Source organism: Vulpes vulpes, chromosome 10, assembly GCF_048418805.1.
Source record: "Vulpes vulpes isolate BD-2025 chromosome 10, VulVul3, whole genome shotgun sequence".
In the NCBI taxonomy this organism is placed as follows: Eukaryota; Metazoa; Chordata; class Mammalia; order Carnivora; family Canidae; genus Vulpes; species Vulpes vulpes.
In genome coordinates, this window is record NC_132789.1 from 29,554,968 (window position 1) to 29,578,707 (window position 23,740).

General features: G+C 51.6%; 1 protein-coding gene across 2 annotated transcripts in view; it reads right to left on the reverse strand.

The window, feature by feature from the left end:
* Window positions 1-2,935: 2,935 nt before the first annotated feature.
* Window positions 2,936-23,740, reverse strand: part of PI4KA (phosphatidylinositol 4-kinase alpha) — a 119,683-nt gene continuing 98,878 nt past the window's right edge. For both annotated transcript variants that reach the window (XM_025982669.2, XM_072723448.1), the window contains exons 37-55: window positions 22,338-22,457; window positions 22,097-22,176; window positions 21,826-22,019; window positions 20,728-20,818; window positions 20,189-20,356; window positions 19,412-19,465; window positions 14,682-14,802; window positions 11,744-11,873; window positions 10,636-10,706; window positions 9,175-9,247; window positions 9,015-9,085; window positions 7,841-7,950; window positions 7,323-7,427; window positions 7,118-7,243; window positions 6,552-6,672; window positions 5,910-6,069; window positions 5,065-5,154; window positions 4,484-4,567; window positions 2,936-3,399 (exon numbers count right to left, since the gene is read on the reverse strand). In XM_025982669.2, coding sequence (XP_025838454.2) covers window positions 3,348-3,399; window positions 4,484-4,567; window positions 5,065-5,154; window positions 5,910-6,069; window positions 6,552-6,672; window positions 7,118-7,243; window positions 7,323-7,427; window positions 7,841-7,950; window positions 9,015-9,085; window positions 9,175-9,247; window positions 10,636-10,706; window positions 11,744-11,873; window positions 14,682-14,802; window positions 19,412-19,465; window positions 20,189-20,356; window positions 20,728-20,818; window positions 21,826-22,019; window positions 22,097-22,176; window positions 22,338-22,457 — 2,021 coding nt within the window. In that variant the 3' untranslated portion in view covers window positions 2,936-3,347. The remainder of the gene's footprint in view (window positions 3,400-4,483; window positions 4,568-5,064; window positions 5,155-5,909; window positions 6,070-6,551; window positions 6,673-7,117; window positions 7,244-7,322; window positions 7,428-7,840; window positions 7,951-9,014; window positions 9,086-9,174; window positions 9,248-10,635; window positions 10,707-11,743; window positions 11,874-14,681; window positions 14,803-19,411; window positions 19,466-20,188; window positions 20,357-20,727; window positions 20,819-21,825; window positions 22,020-22,096; window positions 22,177-22,337; window positions 22,458-23,740) is intronic.

Here is a 23,740-nt window from a genome sequence, read left to right on the forward strand (position 1 = left end):
TATTTCATCGTTAACATGTTAGCTGTGAGATTTTTTCTCAGATGATCTTTATCAGATTGAGGACATTTCTTCTTATTTCTAGTTTGCTGAGTTTTTATTATGAATGTTGAATTTTATCTAGTGCTTTTCCTGAACCTACCGAAATGATCATATTCTTTTTCTCCTTCAGACTGTCCATGTGAATTGAATGACACTGATTGCTTCGTGAATATTAAGCCAAACTTGCATTACTGGGACAATACCCACGTGGTCATGATGGTCTTTTTGATTTTTAAATTTTTTAAAAAAGATTTTATTTGTTCATGAGAGACACACACACACAGAGACGCAGAGACACAGGGAGAGGGAGAAGCAGGCTCCCCATAGACAGCTCGATGCGGGAATCGATCCCAGGATCCCGGGATCACACCTGAGCCAAATGCAGGTCATCAACCACTGAGCCACCCAGGCGGCCCTTGACCTCCTTCGTAATGCCAATTTGACAAGTGTTTTCACAGATTCTGGTTTCGGATAACTTCTGCTGTGTATGAATGTATTTCTAACATTTTATAATGTATTTATCCTGCCTTATCTCTGCTGTCCCCACCCTTATCTTCTAGTTGATCTTTCTCCAAATTATACCCTATTTTCTGGTATCTTTTTAAAAAATATTTTATTTATTTATTCATAAGAGACAGAGAGAGAGAGAGAGAGAGAGAGAGAGAGAGAGAGAGAGAGAGAGGCAGAGACACAAACAGGCTCCATGCAGGGAGCCCGACGTGGGACTAGATTCCGGGTCTCCAGGATCACACCCCGGGCTGAAGGCGGCGCTAAACCACTGGGCCACCCAGGGATCCCCACCGTTTTTTTTCTTAAGGAACTCCTAGGCCCAATGTGGGGCTAGAACTTACAACCCCAAGATCAAGAGTTGCGTGCTCTGCCGGCTGAGCCAGCCAGCCCCTCTGGCATCTTTTCTACTTGAGCTTGGCTATCTCTACCATCTGCCCCAGCCACCACCTTACAGCGGGTTGACTCTGGTCATCGACTCGGATCTTTCATGTACTTTGCATTTTAGTTCTACTCTTTTAAAAAAAATTACTTTATTTATTCATTCATGAGAGACACACACAGAGAGAGGCAGAGAGACAGGCAGAGGGAGAAGCAGGCTCCATGCATGCCGGGAGCCCGGTGTGGGACTCGATCCCAGGACTCCAGGATTCCGCCCCGCGGCCAAAGGCAGGCGCTAAACCACTGAACCGCTGAGCCACCCAGGGGTCCCTAGTTCTACTCTTCTAATTTCTAAACATCTAGGGCTCTTCCAGCTAGCTTATGGTTGTTGAGCCCTAACTCTATTCCATGCGGAGAACAAACACATGCTGCGCGATGCTGAGAGTCACATCCTGGCCCAGCAGCCAGCCGGCCTGTGGCGGCGGAGGGGTCGCCGGGGCTGTTGCTGTTGCTGGAGTGTGTTCTATAAATGGCCATCAGGTCAGGCGCGGGGTTGGTCTCCTGGGTTCACTTTCTTGCCAGTTGTTCTATCAACTGGAGAGAAGGCTGTTAAAATGTCCAACTCTGGGGCAGCCCTGGTGGCTCAGTGGTTGAGCGCCTGCCTTCAGCTCAGGGCGTGATCCTGGAGACCTGGGATCGAGTCCCGCATCGGGCTCCCTGCATGGAGCCTGCTTCTCCCTCTGCCTGTGTCTCTGCCTCTCTGTGTGTCTCTCATGAATAAATAAATGAAATCATAAAATAAAATGTCCAACTCTAACCGTGGAATTGTTTGAATTCTGTCAAATTTTGCTTCATGAATGTGCACAAACTGCAGGCAGGAAGTCCTTTTTCTCTGCGTTCTCTACCTTAGGGTTATGGCTTTATATTCAAAGTGCCTCCTCCTCAGCACCTCCTTGGTTCTTCCTCCCTCATCCACTTTGCAATCCTGTGTTTGACTGCAGTGGTCAGTCCGCTGATACGTAATATCACTAAAGATGCCACCAGACTGGAGTCTGCTTGTCACAGGGTTACTCTGTCCCATTGGTTATTTCTTCCTCTTCTTTTCCTGCCTTCTCTCGATTTTTTAACTTACATATTGGCTTTTTTTTTTTTTTTAAAGAATTTTATTTATTTTAGAGACAGAGTGTGAGCAGGGGGAGGGGCCGAGGGAGAGAGAATCTCAGGCAGACTCCCGGCTGGCCGATCGCAGAGCCCAAGGCGGGGCCCGATCTCACGACCCTGAGATCATGCCCTGAGTGACACTGAGAGTCGGACGCTCCACCCACTGAGCAGCAGGTGCTCCTTGGCTTCTTTCTAATATTCTTTTATACTGCTCAGGATTCAACTATGCTTCCTGAAGTGGAGTATGTTTCTCATCGACTCCAGAATCCCACCAGAAGCTGATCCGCGCTTCTCCTTCAACTTTCCTTTTTGGTTTTCTGGTAATTTCGTTGTCTCATTGATTGGTTTTCTCTTCACCTATATCTGCCATTTAACTGCTCTTTTGCATCTTTAACTTTAGTGACTTATTTCTAGTTGCTCTGTGTCATCTCCTTTAGTTTGGGGTCATTACTCCTGTCTGCTTAAGGTAACTAGAGGACCGCAGTGGGTGGGAGTAGATGGCCTTTGGGGGCCGGCTGCACAAGGGTTCCGGGGTCCCAGAGCAGAGCCCTTGGAGACAGGAAAGGGCCGGAGCACAGGCAGGATGTGGAGCCCTCCCTGCTCTGACGAGCGGCGGAGAGACACGGATGGGAAAGTCGGATGGCCGCTACGGGAGCTGGAACAGAGCGGTGTTACTGTCAGTGCGCCCGTGCTGCGCTGAGTCACGTCTGTGAAGCTCAGAACTGGGCCCTGGGCACCCAGAGGCTTCCCGGCCGGCCGCGCTTAGCCTTCCTCGTCCATCCACTGCCATGCTCCCTTCCCAGCAGATCCAGGAATCACCCCTTAGCTGAGCGTACACCTGGACTCCTCACTTTTGTTGGTTTTTATTTTGTTCACATTGGTTAAATCTTAAGTTGAATATAATTTTTTATACACAAGAAAATACTTCATGTACCTATGCAGTAAGACAGGTAGGGAATGTGTTGGGAATGTGTCTGGTGCAAACGAAGTATTTACACCCATGCACGGAGTGTCCTCAGATGATTGTCATTTCGGCCTCACATGTCGTATGTGGGTCATGCCAGGAAGGAGTAGATTGCCAGGCTCTGCTTGGTGTACTTTTGTCCTATAAAAATAACTCCCGGGGATGGAATGACGGGGCCACTAGTAGTTCACCCCTTTGACCATGCATGGCAGCCAGGGTGGGGATGTGCTCGTTCGGCTCCATGATTGTGGGACGACGGCTGCGGGTGGCCACAACAGCTGGTCTGGCTCCACCCTTAGTAGGGGATATCGTTCTGATAGTACTGGATCATGTCATAGGTCCGGCTCCTGGAAAGAGAGCAGAGGGAGGCTGCGGGGGACTGTCTGGTTCTGGGGCCCTTCACCCTTCTGAGTCCTTCATGTGTGCCCAGAAAGCTGCACTCAGGAGGTGCCTTTTCCCCTCCCTGAAGGTGCAAATGCAAATTTGCAGCCCCTCTGGCTCCCCTGCCAGCCCCTCTTCAGGGACACTCCTTCTCCCACCAGCGACCATGGCTGTGTGAGCCCCAATCTGCTCTGTCTCCTGCTGGGCCTTCTCAGCCAAATACCTGCCCTCGGTCCTGGGCCTATACCCTGGACCTGGGGATCCATCGAGAGGAGCTGTCCCTATTAGGTGCCACTCTGGCCCCTGGCCTGGCATGTGGCCCACAAGTGAGACCCTGTCCTCCTGTCCTGTCACACCTCCTAGCACATGCCTTACTCTGCCAACAAAAGACCTCCCTCATCCTGCCCTCTTGTCCAGGTCCCCATGCTTGCCCTTGAGTTACTTCCTGTTTCTCTGCTCCTGTCAGGCCCACCCTGGGTGGCTCGCGGTGTTCCTCTTAGATCCCACATCTGTACCTCCAGGGGGACAGGGTGGCAAGCTCAGCTCCAGGTCCACCCAGGTGCACAGCCCAAGCTCTGCCTTCAGAACCAGAACCCACCTCTTCTCACAGCTCCCCTGTCATAATGGCCAATTGGCCTGGTCCACCCCCCCCCCCCCCCCCCCCCCCCCCGCCCTGTCACTGCCCAGGCAGCAGCCAGAGGAAGGTGCGGAGAAGTAGGGGTGGGGCCGAGGCCTCTCAGAGCTCGCTGTCTCCTCACCCAGCCTGCTGGGCTGTGCTCACTCCTCACCACAGCTCACTTGGCCTCACAGCCTGGGCTCCAGGTGGGAAACCATGTCTTTAGGCCTCTGTTGGGTGTTCCCCTCGGCAAGTCTCGGCCCCTCTAACCCAGTACCCCAACACTGCAAGGGCTTCCTTCAGGACTTGTGGGACAGAGAGTCCCCTGGGGCAGCAGCATCCTCGTCACTCAGCCCCGGTGCAGCCCCGTGCAAGTGCCCAGAGAACACTGGTGTGGCAGGTGGCCTCGGAGGGGACAGCGGAAGGGGACTCACCTGTTGCTGAGGAAGCAGCTCTGAATAACCTTCATGATGAAATTTGCAGCCTCTCTCTCAGTCATGTTGGGGCTGAACCTGTGCCTGGGGGCGAGGGCCGTGTCAGGGTTGTCACGGGGGTGGGGGGGTGGGGGGGACGCTGCACCCTCCAGGCTGCCCTCCCCATGGGATGTGGTCTTGCAAACAGACTATACTTAGCATTTGTGGAAATTTGTTCAGAGGAGGGTCAGCCCAGGGAATGTTCCCTTTTGGAACAGTTGTAAGGGGCAGGGACATTGTCCCCAGCTGGCTCTGGCGGACCTTCCCTTTCCCTGGGGGATGACCAGCATGGGGTGACACTGCTGCAGCCTTAGGCTTGGAGGCAGGGGCGGGTACTGCCTGCGTCCTTGAGAAATGAGGGGATCCCTGGGATGTCTGCAGCCCTGGCGTGGGGAAGGTGCCTCACCCAGGAGCCCTGTTGGCTCTGGGGTTCCCAGGAGAGCGCGTGCTCTGGGTAATGACACATTTACCAGCATTCAGGAGGCTCCCACCTGGAGAGGACAACTGCCCCCCAATGGGTTACGCGTCTGCCCAGGACCTACTTCAAAAGCTTGATTGTCTGGCCCCGGAAGCAGGGCAGGCCTGTGTCCAACATGAGAGTGACCAGAGAGACGACCGCATCCATGTAGGGCCTGGGGAGAGGCAGGGAAGGAGGCGGCTTGAGCAGGGTGGTCCTGCCCGCAGTCCTGCAGCCCAGCCCCCACCTGACAGCTGCACACCGCGGCCCGGCTCCCTGGCACCTCTGCAGTCACCAGGGCAGCCCCCTGCGGCAGCTGGGCTGCTCACACACCCTTGAACAGGCTGAGTGTCCTGCCTTGGCCTGCCCACTCTAGGCCTCCAGCCATGGTTTCCGTGCCTGGCTGAAGAAGCACAGGCGTGCTGTGCGAACACACCCTGACACTGAGTGGGCGTGATGCAGGCTCCAACAGACTCTGGGTTGGAGTTCAGGTGTCACAACACTATTGTGTGGCCTTGGCCGTGTGCCACTGAAGCCAGGACAGTAAGTCTTCAGCATGCAGCCTGGGAGATGGCAGATGCTCAGGTCGGGTGGGGGTGAATGGGGAGCTCAGAGTGGGGAGCCCAAGGTGTTAGCAGGCAAGGCCACGACCCAGGAGACTATGGAACATGGTGGGACACTGACCCCCAGGGCAGGAAGTCACTGGCACAGGCTGCCCGGGGCCAGGAGATGGCCTCTAGCACCTGCCTTGCTCTTTGTCTCTAAACTGCAGCTCCTCCATCCACAAAGGGGTCTGGGAAGGTCCCGCGGGACCTCTGAAGGCTAGCCTGGCAGGCTAAGTGGTAACGAGGACTGATGCCAGACTGCCCACCCTCTTCCCCACTGTCTTGGTACCCCACCCCCCGCCCCCGGGCCTTCCCTGGGGCTCACCGCACAGCCAGGTAGCCACGGACACACATCTCCATGAACCACTTGAAGGGTGTAGCCTCCATCTTGCCCCCCATGATCATCACCATCTCATCCGTCAGCTTGATGTCTGGTTCCCAGCCAAGGTTGCCGCCCGGTGAGCTTTCAAACATGAAGCCAAAGTCTGCAAAACCCCCAAAGCCATTCTTGATAGGATCAGGTGGTAGGGCAAGATGTGGGCATGCCTCAGCCAGGGCTTTGAGCCACCGGCTCCCCATACACCACAAGCTGGCCACAGGCCATGTTTTCTTGGGGATGGCAGGGGTGGGGGTGTGTGGGAGGGGGCGTGGCAAGCAGGCAAGAGAGAAAAGAGGAAGTGGAGGTAGGAAGCCAGGCTGGAGCAGAAATGAGGCTGGCCCTGGGGCTGGGAGAGCCATGCTCTGCCCAGTTCCAGTTTCGGACCACAGGGCAGCTCCCTGTGGTCCTGCTGCTACTTGCCCCCACAGCCTGGCAGCCAACAGCTCGGGCATGGAACCCTGACCTGGACCCTTCCTGGCTAGGTGACCCCAACATGTCTGGCTCTTCTGTGGGGTGGGGATTGCCATCCTGCCCCAGGCTCTAGGGAGTGAAGGGAGAGGAGGAGGGTGGCCCTGGGGCCCGGCTGACCGATGTGGATGATGTGGCCCTTCTTGTCCAACATGATGTTGCCGTTGTGTCTGTCCTTGATCTGCAGCAGGAACAGCAGGAGGCTGTAGGCAGCCATGCTCCGGATAAAGTTGTAGCGTGCCTGTGTAGAGGGAGCCAGGTACTCACGGATGGCCCCCAAGTGCTGCACCTCCTAAGGCCTCGCAGGCGTTCTCCTGCCTCCCTGCCTGGGACCCTGAGGCTTGGGGGTGTCCTCTGGGCCCTTGTTTCCAGCCTTGGAAGCAGAGATCAAATTCAGCAAGCCAGATCTTAGACACAAAAGGGATGAGTGACTGTATCTGGGCATTCAGGGGCAGCATCCCATTCCTCCTACCCCCACAGATTGGCTTCCTCCTGGGGAGTCCACCTCCAGGTTCCTTTGAATCCCAAGGAAGGTTATGGGGTACCCTGGTTTTACCTCCAAATGCATAAGGACTCAGAAAAGCAGGAAAAAGGGGAAGCAGGGTGCTGGCCCAAAGGCAGTGCTGGGGGTGGGTGGGATGGAGAGTGCCAGCAATCTCTGGTCTGGAGGCTGTCCTGCTGGTCACCTGCTGGAAGGCCAGGGTGGACTCGTCCCCATACTGGCGTGTGAAGTAGTCGTACATGCCGAAGTCTGTCTGGCGGCCCAGCTGGTCCCGAGAGGTACAGTCGGGGATGCACTCAATCACTCCGCACTGGGGAGGAAGGGCCAGGTGCTGAGGCCTGCAGGCATGGGGAGTACCCTGCCCCAGGCTCTTGCCCAGGGGAACTTACCCCGGGGGCGGTGGCTACCACCCGGTAGGGGAAGACGAAGAGGTCCAGGCCAACCAGCTGGAAGATGTTCTTGAAGAGGTCAATAATCTGCAGAGCCAGCATGTCCTGGAGGCCAGGGAGACACAGAGGTGCTCTATGTCTGTGCTCTAGTCCACCTGACCCCCCGCAGCCCTGCCAGTGAGGAAGGAGGGAGGGAGGCCACAGCAGAGCAGGAGTCTGGAGTGTCTGGCCTCAAGGATCATCATGCTGGGCTGGACCATCTGGCACTGGACTGAACAGAGCCCGTGCTGTCCGGTGGGGGATGCAAGTCAGGGGCTCCTGCTCCCTAGGGCAGTTCCCTCTGGATGGCCAGGGGATGCACAGTGGGTGGGAGCTGCTGGAGAGGGCAGGTTTGGCAGAAAGCCCGTTTCCTCCGTGGCACCTCAACCCACTGTGGGAAGCCAAGCTCTGGTTTTGTCCGCCAGGTGCAGCCCCGCAGGGCACCTGGAGCCTCAGGGAGGGCAGGGCTCGCTCGGTACCTGCCGGCAGTCGTCTCCCACTTTGAAGATGGCCGCCTGCCACGAGATCTTTTGGCCATCAGCCTCGTGTGCGCCACACTCATCCTCTGCGTCGGAGCGGCACCGCAAACCTGCACATGGGGCGGAGGCAGCCTGTTAGCCCGGAGGCAGGGAGAGGCCCTCTCTGGGGGCCGCAGCAAGCCCTGCTCACATGCCTAGAACCCTAGGAATCTAGATGGTCTCTGCAAAGCTCCAAGGAGGCCGAAAAGGCCCAGCAGACACCCGGTGTCAGTGGGTGGAACCACAGGGCCAGGGGTCTCTTCCAAAGAATGTTTAAGCTTAAATGAAAGTGAAGATAGAGCCCCCTTTTCACTAGAAGTGGGGGCCCAGGTATGCTGGGATTAGTGGCGGGCACTCTAAACTGGGGGGCAGGAGTGTGTGTGTCCACACCCTAGGGTCCCTGGGAGGATTTGTGTACCAGAGTGCAGGGAAGGCCATGGAAGGCACGTGTCCCCATACTGGCAGTGGGGCACTCCCCCTTTTTGGGTTGACTAGGGTCCCCCCAAATACATGCCCACTCAAAACTGCAGAATTGACCTTATGTGGAAATAGGATCTTTGCCCATACAGTCAAGTTAATGAGGATTAGGGTGGGCCCTAATCCAATGACTGGTGCCCTTATCAGAGCATAAAAATCTGGACAGGGGTACACAGGGAGAAAGGCTCTGTCCTCACGAGGCAGAGGTCAGAGTGACGAGGCTGCTGAGGATCACCAAGGAAAGCCTGGAAGCTGGGAGAAATACACGGAACAGATTCTCTCTGTGGAACCCTTCTGAAAGAGCACAGCCCTGCCAACACCGTGATGTCACACTTCAGGTCTCCAGAACTGTGGGGGGCTATCTCTGTTGTGGAAGCCACCAGTCTGTGTCACTTGCACAGCACCCCCCCCCCCCCCCAGAAGCTCTAGGCCACTTAGCCCCAGGAAGGTGCCTCCTGGACTGGACAGCTGGCCTGGGGCCAGCCTCCAGGGATCTCTGTCACTCTACACCAGCTCCACGCCATCCCTAAACCAGGGTTCAGGCGGACAGCGGATGGACGTCACCTTTCACAGGACAGTAACTAAACATGCCCAAAGAACCTGGCATCTCCAGGGAAAACACTTAGATCCCAAACTGTGTCAGAGATTCTTCACTGACCTTCTTTTTCAAGTTCACTAACTCCACATCGTTTCACCTTAAATTTAGCCAGATACGGGGCTTTTGCGGCACTGAAAAACAACAGAAGGAACATGGCACGGGAGCCAGAGCAAAGGAGAACCTTGTGTAAGGGAGCTGCTGACAATGGGTGGCCTCTCACCTCTGCATGGGTGTCCCGGACTTGTAGTCGATGTCCAGCACGATGGCCTCAGGGTTGCTGGGCAGGTAGCAGCCTGTACAGGGATGGAGCGGAAGTCACAGGGAGCCCAAGTGTGAACCCCCGCCCCCAGACGGGGCTCCTAGGGCCTCAACCAGGCACTGATAACTTCTCATCTGGGGCCATTAAGGGTCCATCCTCCGATAAGTGGTCTTTCCCTCGATCCTCCCTGATATCTAACAAAGAAGCCGCCACCTCCCAGGAGACACTTCTCCAGGAGGACGCACCAACCTTCAGCTTCGCAGACCCAGCACCCTGCTCCTTGTGGCCCCGCCAGCCGTCCACTGCCGGGTGCAGGGGTGCCTGCTCTCACAGGGACATGCAGGAGCTTCCTACCCTGCCTGTGTGTACCCGGAACCTCCTCAGCTCTTGGACTCACCCCACTGCCTGGAGCTCCCCTCCCTCAGGGTACATGTCAAGTGGGGAGGACAAGAGAAAGCCCATTCCTGGTTAAGGAACTGGCAGGCCCCCCTGGGCTGTGTGTGCATGTGTGTGTGTGCATGCCTTCCTGAGTCCCAGGAAGTGGGAGAGATTCCTACTGGGGAGTGGGCTTCTAGGAGGGGCCCTGCAACAGGAAGGACTGGGTTTCCTGGGGAACAAAGTGAGGCATGGCTGTGGAGTCAGGGGGGGCTTTGCCACCAGGGGGAGGAGGGGCACAAGGACCATGCCATCGCTTCCCTGTTCTTGCACCTTCCTTCCCTGGCCGGCTCCAGCCTCTCTCTCTCAGGACTGCTATCTATTGTTCTGTTCTGGAGTCCTGGCTGGCTCCCCTGTGCCTCTGGGACAAGATCTGGTGGCGTGGGCTGCAGGAGGCTGGGGGCTCATGGACTAGGTGAACTGACATGTGGACGTCAAAGCTTCTCTGAGCTGAGCTGCCTTTTGCACCAGGCAGGGCAGGGAGTTCAACACAAGACAAGGAAAGGTCTAAACTGAGGATAGCCAGTGTGAATGTTTGCACAGGATGGCCACGGTTTTGAAAACTGTGCTTGTGACAGTAGTTAAAAACGGAGACCTGTGAAGTCTAGATTTCCAGCCTGACTTGAAAAGGCACAGAGCTGGCTGCACTGGGCTCAAATTCCCACATGGCAATAGTTGGTAGGCACGAGGGAGCAACTTCCCCCTTTGGGACAGGCACCCTGTCTGTGTAGCCTGTGTTCCTGTTTCAATGGGGTTCAAGAAACCTCTAGAATAACAACTGCCAAGGACAGTACCTGGGCTTAAAAAAATAGAAGGCAGCAAGGAAGATAGTGTCAGATGAGAAGTGGCTCCTAGCTCACCAGGGGCAGAATTGTGGAGAGGGACACCAGGGACCCAGTGCCTAGCCTCAGCAGTTAGTGGAGCAGTTAGCCGCCTCCCTGGTCCCCAGGCCCGCCCTGCCTTCCCGCAGGAAGAGGCCCAGCTCACCTGGCTGCACTTTCACTTCAGACAGAGCTGACAGGCATGCCTTCTTCCTCTCATCACCTTTAGGGTAGGGCCTGAGAAACAGGACAAACAGCTTTGCTTTGTTGCTGCAGGAACTGGCCTCTGGGCTTCTGGGGGGCAGTGCAGGGCCTCTCCTGTCTGCCTCTCCATTCCTCTTCCAGTTCTAGCTACTACTGAGGCCCTGCTAGGTCCAGTTCCTTCAGAGGTGCCACTCTGAGGGGGCCTTGCCCTGCACTCGTCAGGGGCCAGGTGGCCCCTGGGGGACCAAGGTGGAGTTTTCTATCTTTCCCCCACGCTTGTGTGGGGTGTGGGAGTTGTTGTCAGAGGCACACATGGCACATGGTGGGCTTGGGTCTATGCTCAAGTGCTGGTTCTGTCGTTTACTTGCAGCATGACCTTGGGCAGGCCCTTCTAACTTCCTGCATTCCTAGGATGAGGATGATAGGGTGAAGTGGAATCGGGTGCCTGACATGATGTCCAGGGAATGCCCCCTCCCACCCCTAGAGGCCTTCGTGGGCCAGAAGCTGCCAGTCACTGCTCTACTTAGTACTGGGCCAGGCAAGGGCCTCAGGACATATAGGCGAGGCCACTTGGTGACTAGGGAGACAGAAGCCTGAGCACTGGGGATAGCCAGGGGAATGAGGGGCTTGGGGGTGGGGGGAGACAGGCAGCCAGTGCTCCCCCTGCTGGGGCCTCCTCTAGGCACTTGGCCTATTGATGACTCTGGGCCCTGGTCCCACACAAATGGGCAGTGCCACTGGTGCCCAAAGATGATGTCAGCCCTCCCACATGGATGGCCCGGTGGGTAAATCAGTAAAAGGACATCCACCAGGAGCTGCAAAGGAGTCTGGTTTTCCTAATACCCCAGGACCCTTCAGAACTTGGAGAGCAGAGTGGCCTCAAAACTATGGGACAATATCCAGAATGAAACTAAGGTATGTTTTCTGAAATTCGCATTGCTGTGCATTTTGCTATATTTTCAGGGGACCTGAAAGGCCAGGGCAGAGATTCCCAACCCTGGCTGTTCATCAGAATCAGCAGGGGTCCTCCAGGCAATTCCCATGAGCTAGGACTGAGAGACGCCACTTACTTGATAATGGCTGACACGTTGGTGATCTTGTTAAAGAAATCAAATTCCCGTTGGTAAAAGTCCTTGGCTGGGCCAGACAGGGAGCCAGTGATCTCCTCTACTAACTGCTCCAAGAGGTCGCCGATATCAGCTAATAAAGAAAACAAGGTGAGCCTACGGCTGTGCCATTGAAGGCTCTCTAGGAAAGTCCACGTATTTGTCAGATGTGTGGTCCAGATGTTCCCCAGCACCTAGGCCAGCTGTCCTGAGTGTGGTCTGCAGATGTCTGTATGGTCTCTGGGACCTTTCAGCAGACCCCATGGTCAAAAATATACCAATACGTCGTTTGCTCTCCTTGCTGTGTAGATGCTTGTGAGGCTGTGCAAGCAGTCAGCGAACGTGCTAGTGGCCACTGACTAGATCCCCGTGGCTGTGCTCCCATGGTGTGAACAAAAGCCATTGTCACTAAAAATGTCCCTGGTGGGATGCCTGGGTGGCTCAGCAGTTGAGTGTGTGTCTGCCTTCGGCTCAGGTGTGTGATCCTGGAGTCCCACATGCATCCCTGCAGGGAGCCTGCTTCTCTCTCTGCCTATGTCCCTGCCTCTCTGTGTCACTCATGAATAAATAAAATCTTTTTTTTTAATTTTTAATTTTATTTATTTATGATAGTCACAGAGAGAGAGAGAGGCAGAGACACAGGCGGAGGGAGAAGCAGGCTCCATGCACCGGGAGCCTGATGTGGGATTCGATCCCGGGTCTCCAGGATCGCGCCCTGGGCCAAAGGCAGGCGCCAAACCGCTGCGCCACCCAGGGATCCCTGAATAAATAAAATCTTAAAAAAAAAAAAAAAGTCCCTAGTGAAGCAATAAGCAATGACTTATTTTATTAAACTCTACTCTGGGGACACCTGGGTGGCTCAGTGGTTGAACATCTGCCTTCAGCTCAGGGCGTGATCCTGGAGTCCTGGGATTGAGTCCCACATCAGGCTCCCTGCATGGAGCCTGCTTCTCCCTCTGCCCGTGTCTCTGTCTCTCTCCCTCTCTCTGTCTCTCATGAATAAATATATAAAAACTTTAAAAAAGGGCAGCCTGGGTGGCTCAGCAGTTCAGCACCGCCTTCAGCCCAGGATGTGATCCTGGAGACCGAGGATTGAGTCCCACGTCAGGCTCCCTTCATGGAGCCTGCTTCTCCCTCTGCCTGTGTCTCTGCCTCTCTCTCTCTGTCTCTGAGTAAATAAATAAAATCTTAAAAAAAAAAAAAAAAACAACACTCTATTCTGAGTCCGTCTTTTTGATATTCTGGGTGATGAAATGGGAAGTAGTCAAAGCAGTCTGCTGCATGTGAAGTACGCGGGTGCTGTGGTCTTGAGGAAAAGCACCTTGTGTTTGACTTTCCAACTGAACTAACTTCTTTTTGCAGGGATCGTCACTTTTACCTAAAAGAGTGACTGATGGACAAAAATACAGTTATTCGGACTTAGGTATATGGCAGATATTTTCTTGAAAATGAACAAGGTGAATCTGCCATTTAAGGAAAATTACCAAGTTTTGGAAAACCAGTGTCTGTGACTGTGAGCTTGACAGCTTCCCAACACTTGAAAATGTTTCTGTTTTGTAAGACTCAGAGGGGGGAGCGCTAATACCTGTGATTTTTTTTTTTAATTTTATTTATTTATGATAATCACAGAGAGAGAGAGGGAGAGAGAGAGGCAGAGACACAGGCAGAGGGAGAAGCAGGCTCCATGCACCGGGAGCCCAATGTGGGATTCGATCCCGGATCTCCAGGATCGTGCCCTGGGCCAAAGGCAGGCGCCAAACCGCTGCGCCACCCAGGGATCCCAATACCTGTGATTTTTAATGTTACGAAGTCCTGTGGGGGGTGGGAGGTGTGAGTGCTAGGTAGACCAATGGACTTTAAAGAAAGAGCATGAGAAACTCACTGATATGGTTCAAATCCACATCACAATTAATTATTAAGAACTTGTCACTTAGGGGCACCTGGGTGGCTCAGTTAAGCGTTTGCCTTTGGCTCAGGTCATGATCCCAGGATGGAGCCAAATGTCAGGCTCCCGCTGAGGCTCTCCCTCTTCCTTTGCCCCTCCCCCTTGCTCATGGTCTCACTCTTTCTCTCTAATGAATGAATAGAATTTAAAAAAACAAACAAACCCCAAACCCCCACCTATCACTTAAAAACAAAACCAAACAAAACCTATCACTTGCTGTGTTTGGTGCAGTATCAACCAAGACTATCTGTAGTTAACTGGAAAGATGACAAAACCCTCCTTACTTTTCTAGCTCCTTGTCTGTGAGGCTGAACTCCCCACATTGACTTCAACCATAACAACATATTCCAACAGGTTAAACGCAGAAGCAGAATGGGAATCCTGTTGTCTTTTACTAAAGATGTTATGACATTATTACAGACATTAAAGAGATCTGCAAAACTGTAAAGCAACACCTCTTCTCACTCCTTTTTGAATTATTTTTCATAAAAATACGTTATTTATGTTAACATGTAATGAGCTTGTATTTTTAAAATGTTTTGGGTCTTATTGTTCAACATTGGTTAACACAGAACTAAAGCCCGCGTAAACGAAAGCTCATTGGAGGCCTCACTAGTGTTTAAGGGTGTGAAGATGTGGACAAGCTGTTTGAGAACCATTGCCCTGGATGGCCACCTGGTCCCCACATTGAACTGCTGGGTCAAGCTCAAGGTGAGAAGAAGCTCTCACATGTGCTTGGGGAGCCACAGGATGGCACCAGGGTAGGCAGGGTGTCTGGAGGTGAGGTTGGCAAAGGCTTCATGAAGGAGGGGGTCCTGATCCCGCTGCATGTTAAAGATGAAGTGGTCCCACTAAAGGATGGGAAGCAGAGGGATGGGCTGGGGCAGCACAGACCCTGGAGGGCTCTGGAGTGTTAAAGACGGGGGTGAGGTCTGAAGGAAGGTGACAAATACTCACGGTCCTTCTGGTGCCCTTCTTCATCCAGATAGATGTTAGTTTTCATGTTCCAGATAAATTGGTGTGCCAGAAGCTGGGATTTGGAGGCTGCCCACAGAATATACTCTCGCACGTAGCCCATCTATAGGAGAGCAAGATTGCCATCAGCCCAGGCCTGGGCACCTCTCCACTGAGAGATACTCTGACCCAGTGCAGGAATGGACTCCCAGCACTTGCAGAACTAGCCAGAAGTGAGGCCCAGTGGTTTCCGGCTGTGTGAGCAAGCTTGTCTGGGTATGTGTGAGCCCAGTCCAGGGGCTAGGCCAAGTTCTAGCTTGCTAGCTGGCTGGTGGGGCAGATGGGGCCCCAGAGGTGGGGTCTGCAAAACAGGAAGGAGCCAGCTTTTGATTCCTCTGTGCTTTCCCCTGGACTCGAAGAACCATAACTTTTCAAACAATTTCTGCTGTTGTCAAGTATGAGAAATGAGTCGGCTGGGTACTTAAAACTCAGCTATAAACTGGTTGTTTAGAACAATGTTCCACAGTGATGGGCAGGCTCCAGAAAATTCTAATACATAGATAACTTCTTCATTAGTCGACACACCACAGCCACTATGTGGTCCCACATTTGGTAAAGTATTCTTTGGACAGATGTCCTCAACTTGGCTGGTTGGGCTTACCAAGCAAGTCAAACTTCAAATAACTGGGTTTTCCCAATGCTGTAACCCAGCAAAAGGATCTAAAGATAAACTATGAACAATAAAGTTGTAGTGCATTTAAAGTTTGCATAGCATCTGGGTTGGTGGAAGTGCAGGGAGAGCCAGGCACCTGAAGAACATGGAAGCTCCACAATCTTCCCACATCTCTTGCCTTATGCTGCTCTTCCACCTGGATGTTCTGAGTTATATTCTTTTATGATAAACTATTAATGTGGTCAGCTTTGCCGAGACCACAGAGGGGACTCAGTGAAGTAATGAGACTACCACAGGGAAGTGGAGGCAGGCAGCTGTCTGAGCAAGGAGGAAGTGTTATCAGTCACTGAGGCCCATGGAGGCTTCTAGCTTTGGGAAAAACTTTAGCATTTTATTCCTGTGTGTTTCCTAATCCATTTAATATCTGCCTTGCTAGCCAATTTGGTTGAAAATGAATATATGTATATATGCTTTATAACGAATTATACAAACAGTGAGATAATTCTAAAGTCAAAAAAATTACTAAGCATGGCCACTCCACCTTGTTTGCTTGCTCGCCAGCCATTTTTACAAGTTTTGGTCTTTCTTTCTTTCTTTCTCTTTCTTTCTTTCTTTCTTTCTTTCTTTCTTTCTTTCTTTCTTTCTTCTTTCTTTCTTCTTTCTTTCTTTCTTTCTTTCTTTCTTTCTTTCTTTCTTTCTTTCTTTCTTTCTTTCTTTCTTTCTTCTTTCTTTTAAGATTTTATGTATTTATTCATGAGAGACAGAGAGAGAGAGAGAGAGAGAGAGGCAGAGACACAGGCAGAGAGAGAAGCAGGCTCCATGCAGGGAGCCCGACGTGGGACTCGATCCTGGGTCTCCAGGATCATGCCCTGGGCTGAAGGCGGCGCTAAACCACTGAGCCACCAGGGCTGCCCTTATCTTTCTTTTAAAAACAATATAAGCAAATATATTTGTCTCCTGTCAAGCTCAGACTTAAAAAAACAAACCCTAGAAATGGAAAACAAGAAAGAAACCAATGAAACTAGTTGAGTCTTGAGTTGACATAACCTCACAGAGAAGAATCATTTCAAATGACTTGAAAATGAAATAATTTGCAAGGGCACCTGGGTGGTTCATCCGGTTAAGTGTCCAACTCTTGATTTCAGCTTAGGTCATGATCTCAGGGTCCTGAGACTGAGCCCCACATCAGGCTCTGTACTGGGCTTGGAACCTGCTTGGGATTCTCTCTCTCTCTATCCCCCCTCCTCCTGCTTGTATGTGTGCATTTGCTCTCTCAAAAAATAAAAATAAGAATTGAGTAGGGACCCCTGGGTGACTCAGTGGTTGAGTATTTGCCTTTGGCTCAGGGCATGATCCCAGGGTCTTGGGATTCAGTCCCGCATCTGGATCCCTGCATGGAGTCTGTTTCTCCTCCCTCTGCCTGTGTCTCTGCCTCTCTGTGTCTCTCGTGAACAAATAAATAAAATCTTAAAAAAAAAAAAAAAAAAAAAGAAAAGAATTGAGTAAGCTAGGGACTTTGCCTGTGGTTTTGCCACAGCTTGTCTGTCCCAGATTGCAATTCTTTTCCCCCCAAACAAACCCATTTTTTGCTAGTAAGATGAAATTTAAAAAAAAAAAGAAAAAGAAAAAGATTAATCTGACTGTATGTCCTCAATGGAAAATACACCAAGAACAAAAGACAAAAAAATCTGACCCAATTTTTAGTAATCACGTTGGTGTTGTAATAATATTGGTGTTGTTATTTTGAAACTAATAACATAAGTAGTGGAATAATGCAAAGAAACAGTATGTTAATGTTATTAGAAACTAATATTTTCAGTATTAAAAGATTCAAACATAAAATCAAATTAAAAAGTCTACAATCCTACGTTTGAATTGGAAATATTAGTATAATCTCATGATGTATTTTTTCTAAAAAACAAAAAAACAAAAAAACAAACAAAAAAAACCCAAAGCAAAAGCTCTTTCTACTGGGAAGGGCTAGAAACAGTGACCATCTCAATGGCAGTGACAATGCTTAGCGTTTAGATTATGGTGTCTCAGTAAAATGAACTGAAATTTCCCAGAAAATAGGTGATTCCAGGTCTGAGGAAGAAAATAAGAAAAACCTAAGGAAAAAATCTTGTCCTTCCTGGAAAGCAAGGTTATCAAGGACTAAATATCAAAGGACAGACATTTGGGGATTCCCAGTAGTCAGAAAGATGGGCATCAAAAATAACAAGTGGACTGGTACATACCAAACACATCAAAATCCATGAGTTTATAATGATTTTGGGGGGAAAAAGGAGAAAAAGTCATAGTCATCTTTGGATAACTGCTAAATAATTAGCCCTATTTTGACAACTAGGGGGAAAAAAAGAAAGGAAAAAATGTATCAGGACTTTTGGAAAGCAGTTTATGTAAAACAGTAGCCAAATAGAACAAAGTGCTGCTTGCCTGACTCTACATATGCTAGTGGCAGCACCCACCTACGCCTCTACGCCAAATGCAGCCCAGCGAGGCCTCTGCATGCCATGCCCAGAGCTCTGAGCATATTGCCTGGAGAGCATAGTGTTCTCTGGTGGCCACCATGATGTGTTCACATGGAGGTGGACACAAAGACACAAAGAGTAAAGGGACAAGGATTTTGGAGGGGAGGGAAATGAGTATCTGGAGAAAAAGCACATTGTGACAGTCCCGTTAACTGCTGAAACCAGGGTGAATAAATTTCTGCACATTATCAAAGCTACCTGGTCAGAATTGGAGGGCTTTTGGCAGCTACCTAGCTAAGACAGAACTCTTTTTTCTTTTCTTCCTTCCTTCTAGATTTTATTTATTTATTCATGAGAGACACACCCATACAGAGAAAGGCAGAGACACAGGCAGAGGGAGAAGCGGGCTCTATGTAGGGAGCCCAACGTGGGACTCGATCTTCGGTCTCCAGGATCACCTTCTGGACCGAAGGCGGCGCTAAACCGCTGAGCCACCCGGGCTGCCCTGGACTCAGTCTTTAAAGGTTGGCTGCAGGTCTACAAGCACTTTGGTCTATGGACTAAGACCGAGCATCCTGCTAGTCCATGGGGAAGAAGCTAGTCCTGGTATACCCAGCCACAGCACTCATTGCTACTGCAAGGGCTCAGCTAGAAAGGGGGGCTGGTGTTCTATGCAGTGGGGAGCAGAAATGGCAGGAGCAGAAAAGAGGCAGCTGCTGCTGCTGTATTCAGACTCCAGTATAGGTGGATGAGGGTTGCTGAGATGAAGCATGGGCAGTGTGGGTTCGGGGTTGAGGTCACCCCCCATGTTGGGGTGTGTTTCTGTGCCAGGCCGTGGGCTAGGCATCTTATGTACAGGTATGCTGTACATGATGGGCTGAGTTGTGTTCCTCCCTCCCAGTCCCCATGGACTGAAGTCATACGTGCCTCAATGGGACAGTGTCTGGAGATGGGCCTTTAAAAGAGGTGACTATGTTAAAATGAGATTAGGGTGGTGCCTAGTCTAATCTGATGTCCTTATAAGAAGAGAAGATTAAGACACAGACACACAGAAGGAAGCCCACAGGAGGACACAGGGAGAAGGCGGTCATCTGCAAACCAAGGAGAGAAGCCTCAGGAGAAACCAATCCTATGTCTATGGGCGCCGTGATCTCCGACTTTCAGCTTCCAGAATTGTGAGAGATACATTTAGCACCCCCCCACCCCCACCCCACACACACACTCTGTGGTTCTCTGCCAAGGTAGCCTAAGCACACTATACATACATCATCTTGTCTGACCCTCCCCCCATTTCCCACTGAAGAGATGAGGGAGCTGGATTCAGGGACTAAGGAAGAGGTTGGCAGTATTTCCAGAGCCCATCCACCCTGCACAGCAAGACGGGGCCTCAGGGTGAGGTGGGGTGAGGGGGGCCTCCTGGACATGAGCAGCCACAGCTTCAGTGGGGATGTCCATGAGAAGAGCTCAGAGACCGGGTCACAGCCTGGCGGTCATGTTCCCAAGGCCCCATTCCTGTTGCCAATGGCCCCCTCCCCACTGCCAGGCACAGCTCTCAGAGGGAAGGACAGCACACGCTGGCACAGCCTTACCTTGTCATACCTGAGGGCCTGTACAATCTGGGGGATGTAGAATAGGATGGCATCCTGCAAAGGAGGACAAGCAATTGTGACCACCAGGAAGGGAAGACAATTCCTTACCTCCAGGACAGTGAAAACAAATCCAACACAGATGGCTGTCCCAGGGCCCCACTGAATCGGCCCTGCTGTCACTCAGCCCATGGGACACCATCACGCTGGAGATCACAGATGACTGAGAACCAGGGAAAGCCAGGACAGCAAGGAAATGGCCAACAGCTTGAAACACATAATGGGTGAGAAAAAGCAAAAGGAATGAGGCTCCCGTACCTACAAGGACCGGGGAAGGGCCTGCTCATGTGTGTTCACTGCTGGGAGCCTGCTTGGGGACAAGGGGTGAGGTTACAGCAGGCCCATGTGTTGGGGCCTCCGTGAGTCAGCTACCAAATCCCTGTCACTGTGTCTGTCACGTGGGATCCCCAGGCTTCCTAATAGCCCATGGCTGGGCCATGTGCCCATACAGCCACAACTGGAACCAAACTCAAGTCAACTTCCTTCTAGAACTCAAATACCAAATTAAAATAAAATAAATAATACCAGTAACATATCTGAATCAAAACAAAATCTATCTTCTATGATTGCCTGAACAGAAATGGGGAGGAAAACACGCTCTAGGATGGACCAATGTTTTATCAGGCCTACAACAAGTGTGAGATAAAGCCTGTCCTTCCTGTCTCCACCCGAACACTGCCTGGTAAGTCCCACCGAGGCTGGCTCTGGACACAGGCTCACCGGTGGGAAGGACCGCAGGACTTTCACCCCATACTGCGCGGTGAGAGGGTGTGGAGGGTACATGCTGGAGAAGTAGGAGAGGCCCGTGGGTGGATCGGCGGGGGCCCAGCACAGCACGTGGCTGAGCTCCGGTGCATCGGCGTCGATGGTGTGCCAGGTGACCAGGAACTGGGAAGGAAGCAGGGAGGTTGTCTGGCACAGGCAGTCCCTGAGGCCCCTCTGGAAACACCCATCCCTACCCTGTATCTCAGGGGAAGCCCCGAAGTGATGATGATAAGGCATTTATAATCACATGGGGAAATGCTTCTAATACATCATGTAAAACAGCATAATTTCAACTAGGGTGAAGTACATTCAATATTTGTCTACTATGAGCATAATAAATGCCTTTATTCCAGAAGTCGAAAATCCAGGAAATTAGAAAAGTCCTTATACTGCTGATATTGTAAGGTTTTGTCACATTTCTAGTTTCCAGGCATTTTGGAGGCAGTCACGTTTTTGTGCAGTTTAAGCCCAGGCCCCGGGACATGCTACGCTACCTTGATAGCCTCGGGGACGTCACTAACGGCTCCTGGGTCCAACCGAACGAGACGGGTCACTTCGTTGCCAATGGCTTCTGTGTTCTTGAACCTATGGCACATGGAGGGTGTGGGTAGGGTGGCCTCTCCTTCCTTCACGGGAGAGAGGGAGGTACAGGGGGAGCCCTGAATTGGAGGGATACAGATTAGAGCCAAGCGGCATCTAAACACTACGCTACTGACATATTGGTAACTTTGATCATAGATGTTTACAATAAACAGCATTATGAATGGCTAGGATAAAATGCCAGAACTATCTCAAACAGGAATTATCCTACACTCTCCATTCAAAGGACATCCCCCTTTACAGTCCTTGCCTTCAGAATAGCTCTTGCTCTGGCCCCCAAAGCAGCCCATCTACAGCATGGCAGCCCATGGTGTGGAAGGTACCATCAGCAGCTGGGAGAGTAGGTACAAGTTTTCAGGTGTCACTGCCCCAGGCTAACACAAGGCAGACTTTCCACAAACACAATTAAGTTGTGGTCCTGATCCAGAGGACTGAATTAGAACCAGAAAGAGGAAGCAATAAGTAGGCAAGTGTGTGCTCTTGAGGAGGAAATGTCCGTCCCTGCATGTGGGGTAGATGCACTTCTGGGTGATTTAACACAAGGTCCTGGGAAGCCCCTTTCAGCTACCACTGGTCTAAGAGTTCTGACCTTGGAGAGCTACGAAGGGAGAGTTTATAGGACACATGGCTGCTGGCCACCTAATCTGAGTAGCTTGCTGCTCAAAGACCTGTGGGAACAAACCAAAAGGCTCCCCAGGCCTAGGGTGACAGCCTCCATGTGCTTCTTTTCCTCCTCAAATAGGACTGGGGACTCGAATGTGCTCTGATGCATCCTGCTTTGGTTCTGGGGTACTAGGCACTCCAGGCAGGAGTCCGTGCTGTCTAACCGCTGCACAGAAAGACTGGGTCAACATCTAGGGCAGAGGACCAGGCGTCTAGGATCACCTCCCCGACCGTCCTTGGCAGGACCACATTATAGTCCTCCCTGCTCAGGTGCCCTTGTACTGGACTTCTGGCAAGGCTCTCATCAGACAGGTGTGACTGGGGCCCACCTGGCTGGCAGTTGCACGGCCAGGTAAGGAGAGATGCTCCAGGCGAGGTTAACGTTGTCCTTCCACTGTTTCTCACTCAGGCTGATGTACTTGGACCTCCAGTTGGCCACGCTGTTCTCTCCAGCCTGGTCCAGCTCCAACTCTGGGGCCGACAGTGGATTGTACCATGTGATAAGACGCTCGATCTCAGTGGCCTGGTGAGATGAGACATTAATACATCTTCTGTGTGCGCCCATTCCCAGTGCTGTGGGCATGTCAGGTATCACCTTACCAGCAGAGACAGCAACAGCGTCCTTCGCTTCATGTAGTACTTGTGTAGCTGGGAGCCCCGGTTGGTTTTCTTGGACATGCCTACGGAGGAAAGATAAGGCACATGTATGTTCTTCAGAGTTCACTGGACCACCCTTCACTTCTAAAACCCAGAGGAAGCTGTCTTTCAGAGCTCTGCCCACTGTCTGAACTGCCAGGTTGTGACTCAGATGGAGGGACCTATCAGGAAACCTTCAACTGACCTGACTTTTTGGAGATGGTTGACATGCCACTGGACAGGGGGTAGGTGTTGATCCAGCCTTGAGTGGCCTGTTGCCGAGAGCCGACTGCTATGTCCAGATTGCTCCGGGTGTCTTGGTTATCTGTGGGCAAACACATTGTTGCTTCCAGAATGGGGCATCTGGATTTTCACCAGAGATAAGGCGATCAGTGGAAGAGTGGGGGGCAGAGACATGGTGTTGATGGATCTGCAGAATAAAACACCCTCTGGGAAATTTGTTTTTTTTTTTTTTTTTTTTTTTTTTTTTTTTAAATGTAAGTTCTACATTCAACGTGGGGCTTGAACTCACATTCTGCAATCAAGAGTTGCATGCTCCACTGCCTAAGCCAGCAGGTGCCCTGGGGAAGTTTTTTTTAACCATTCTACATAGAAAGCTAACTAAAACGTATTATAGTCCTCCTAACCTTTTTAGTTTTAAAGATTTTATTTATTTGAAAGAGAGAGAGAGAATGCAGGCAAAAGGGGGGGAAGGGCAGAGACAGGGAGGGAATCTCAAGTAGCATCCCCACTGAGTGTGGAACTTGATTTGGGGTTCAATCCCATGACCCTGAGATCATGACCTAAGCTAAAATCAAGAGTCTGACACTTAACCAACTGAGCCATCCAGGTGCACCCCCCAGCCTTTAAAATAGAAGAAAACAAATGTGCATAGTGATCCTGATAAATTACAAATAGTTCTCTCATCACCAGCATCATGCTGTCCTTTAACACAGCAGGAACTTGGGGCCCGTGTGAGCAAGCAAGGAGCGTGCTGGCCCTGCTATACGTGGAGCCAGGAAGATGCCTCAATTACTGTGCTTGCTTTTTAGTTTTCCTTTCCTTTTCCTATAGTCAGGTTGTCCTCTGTGGGTCTGTCTGCAGAAACCACGCTCTTCATCCCTACTTTGTGTTGTATAACCAGCTATATGCTCAGGGAAACAGGAACATGTTTCTTTGTGGTTTGCTGCTTTCTTACACCACAGCACCTTTTCCTTAACCCTGTCCACCCTGACTTGCTCCTATTCATCCTTGGAGACTCAGCTCACATGTCACCTCTTCCAGAAAACTGGCTTTGGCTCCCCAACTCCAGGGGGCCAAGGACCTTGCTTTAAAAGGTGTTCCCATGATCCTTTCCTGTTGACATCACCTGTCGATTTGACTGCTGTCTCCTACCAGATGACAGCAGACAGTGCCTTATTCATCTTGGCACATGAGGCTTATCCCAGGATGGGCTTGTCAGATATGCAGTGGGGGCTGGTGAACTGGGCTGGGGCTGGAGGACAAGCAGTAGCCAGGCAGGCTTTGGTGACTGTGCAGCACGGCCAAGGCCAGGGCTCAGTAGGACCCTCTCTGTTCTGACTGAGCTCCTTCAGTGCCCACTGGGCA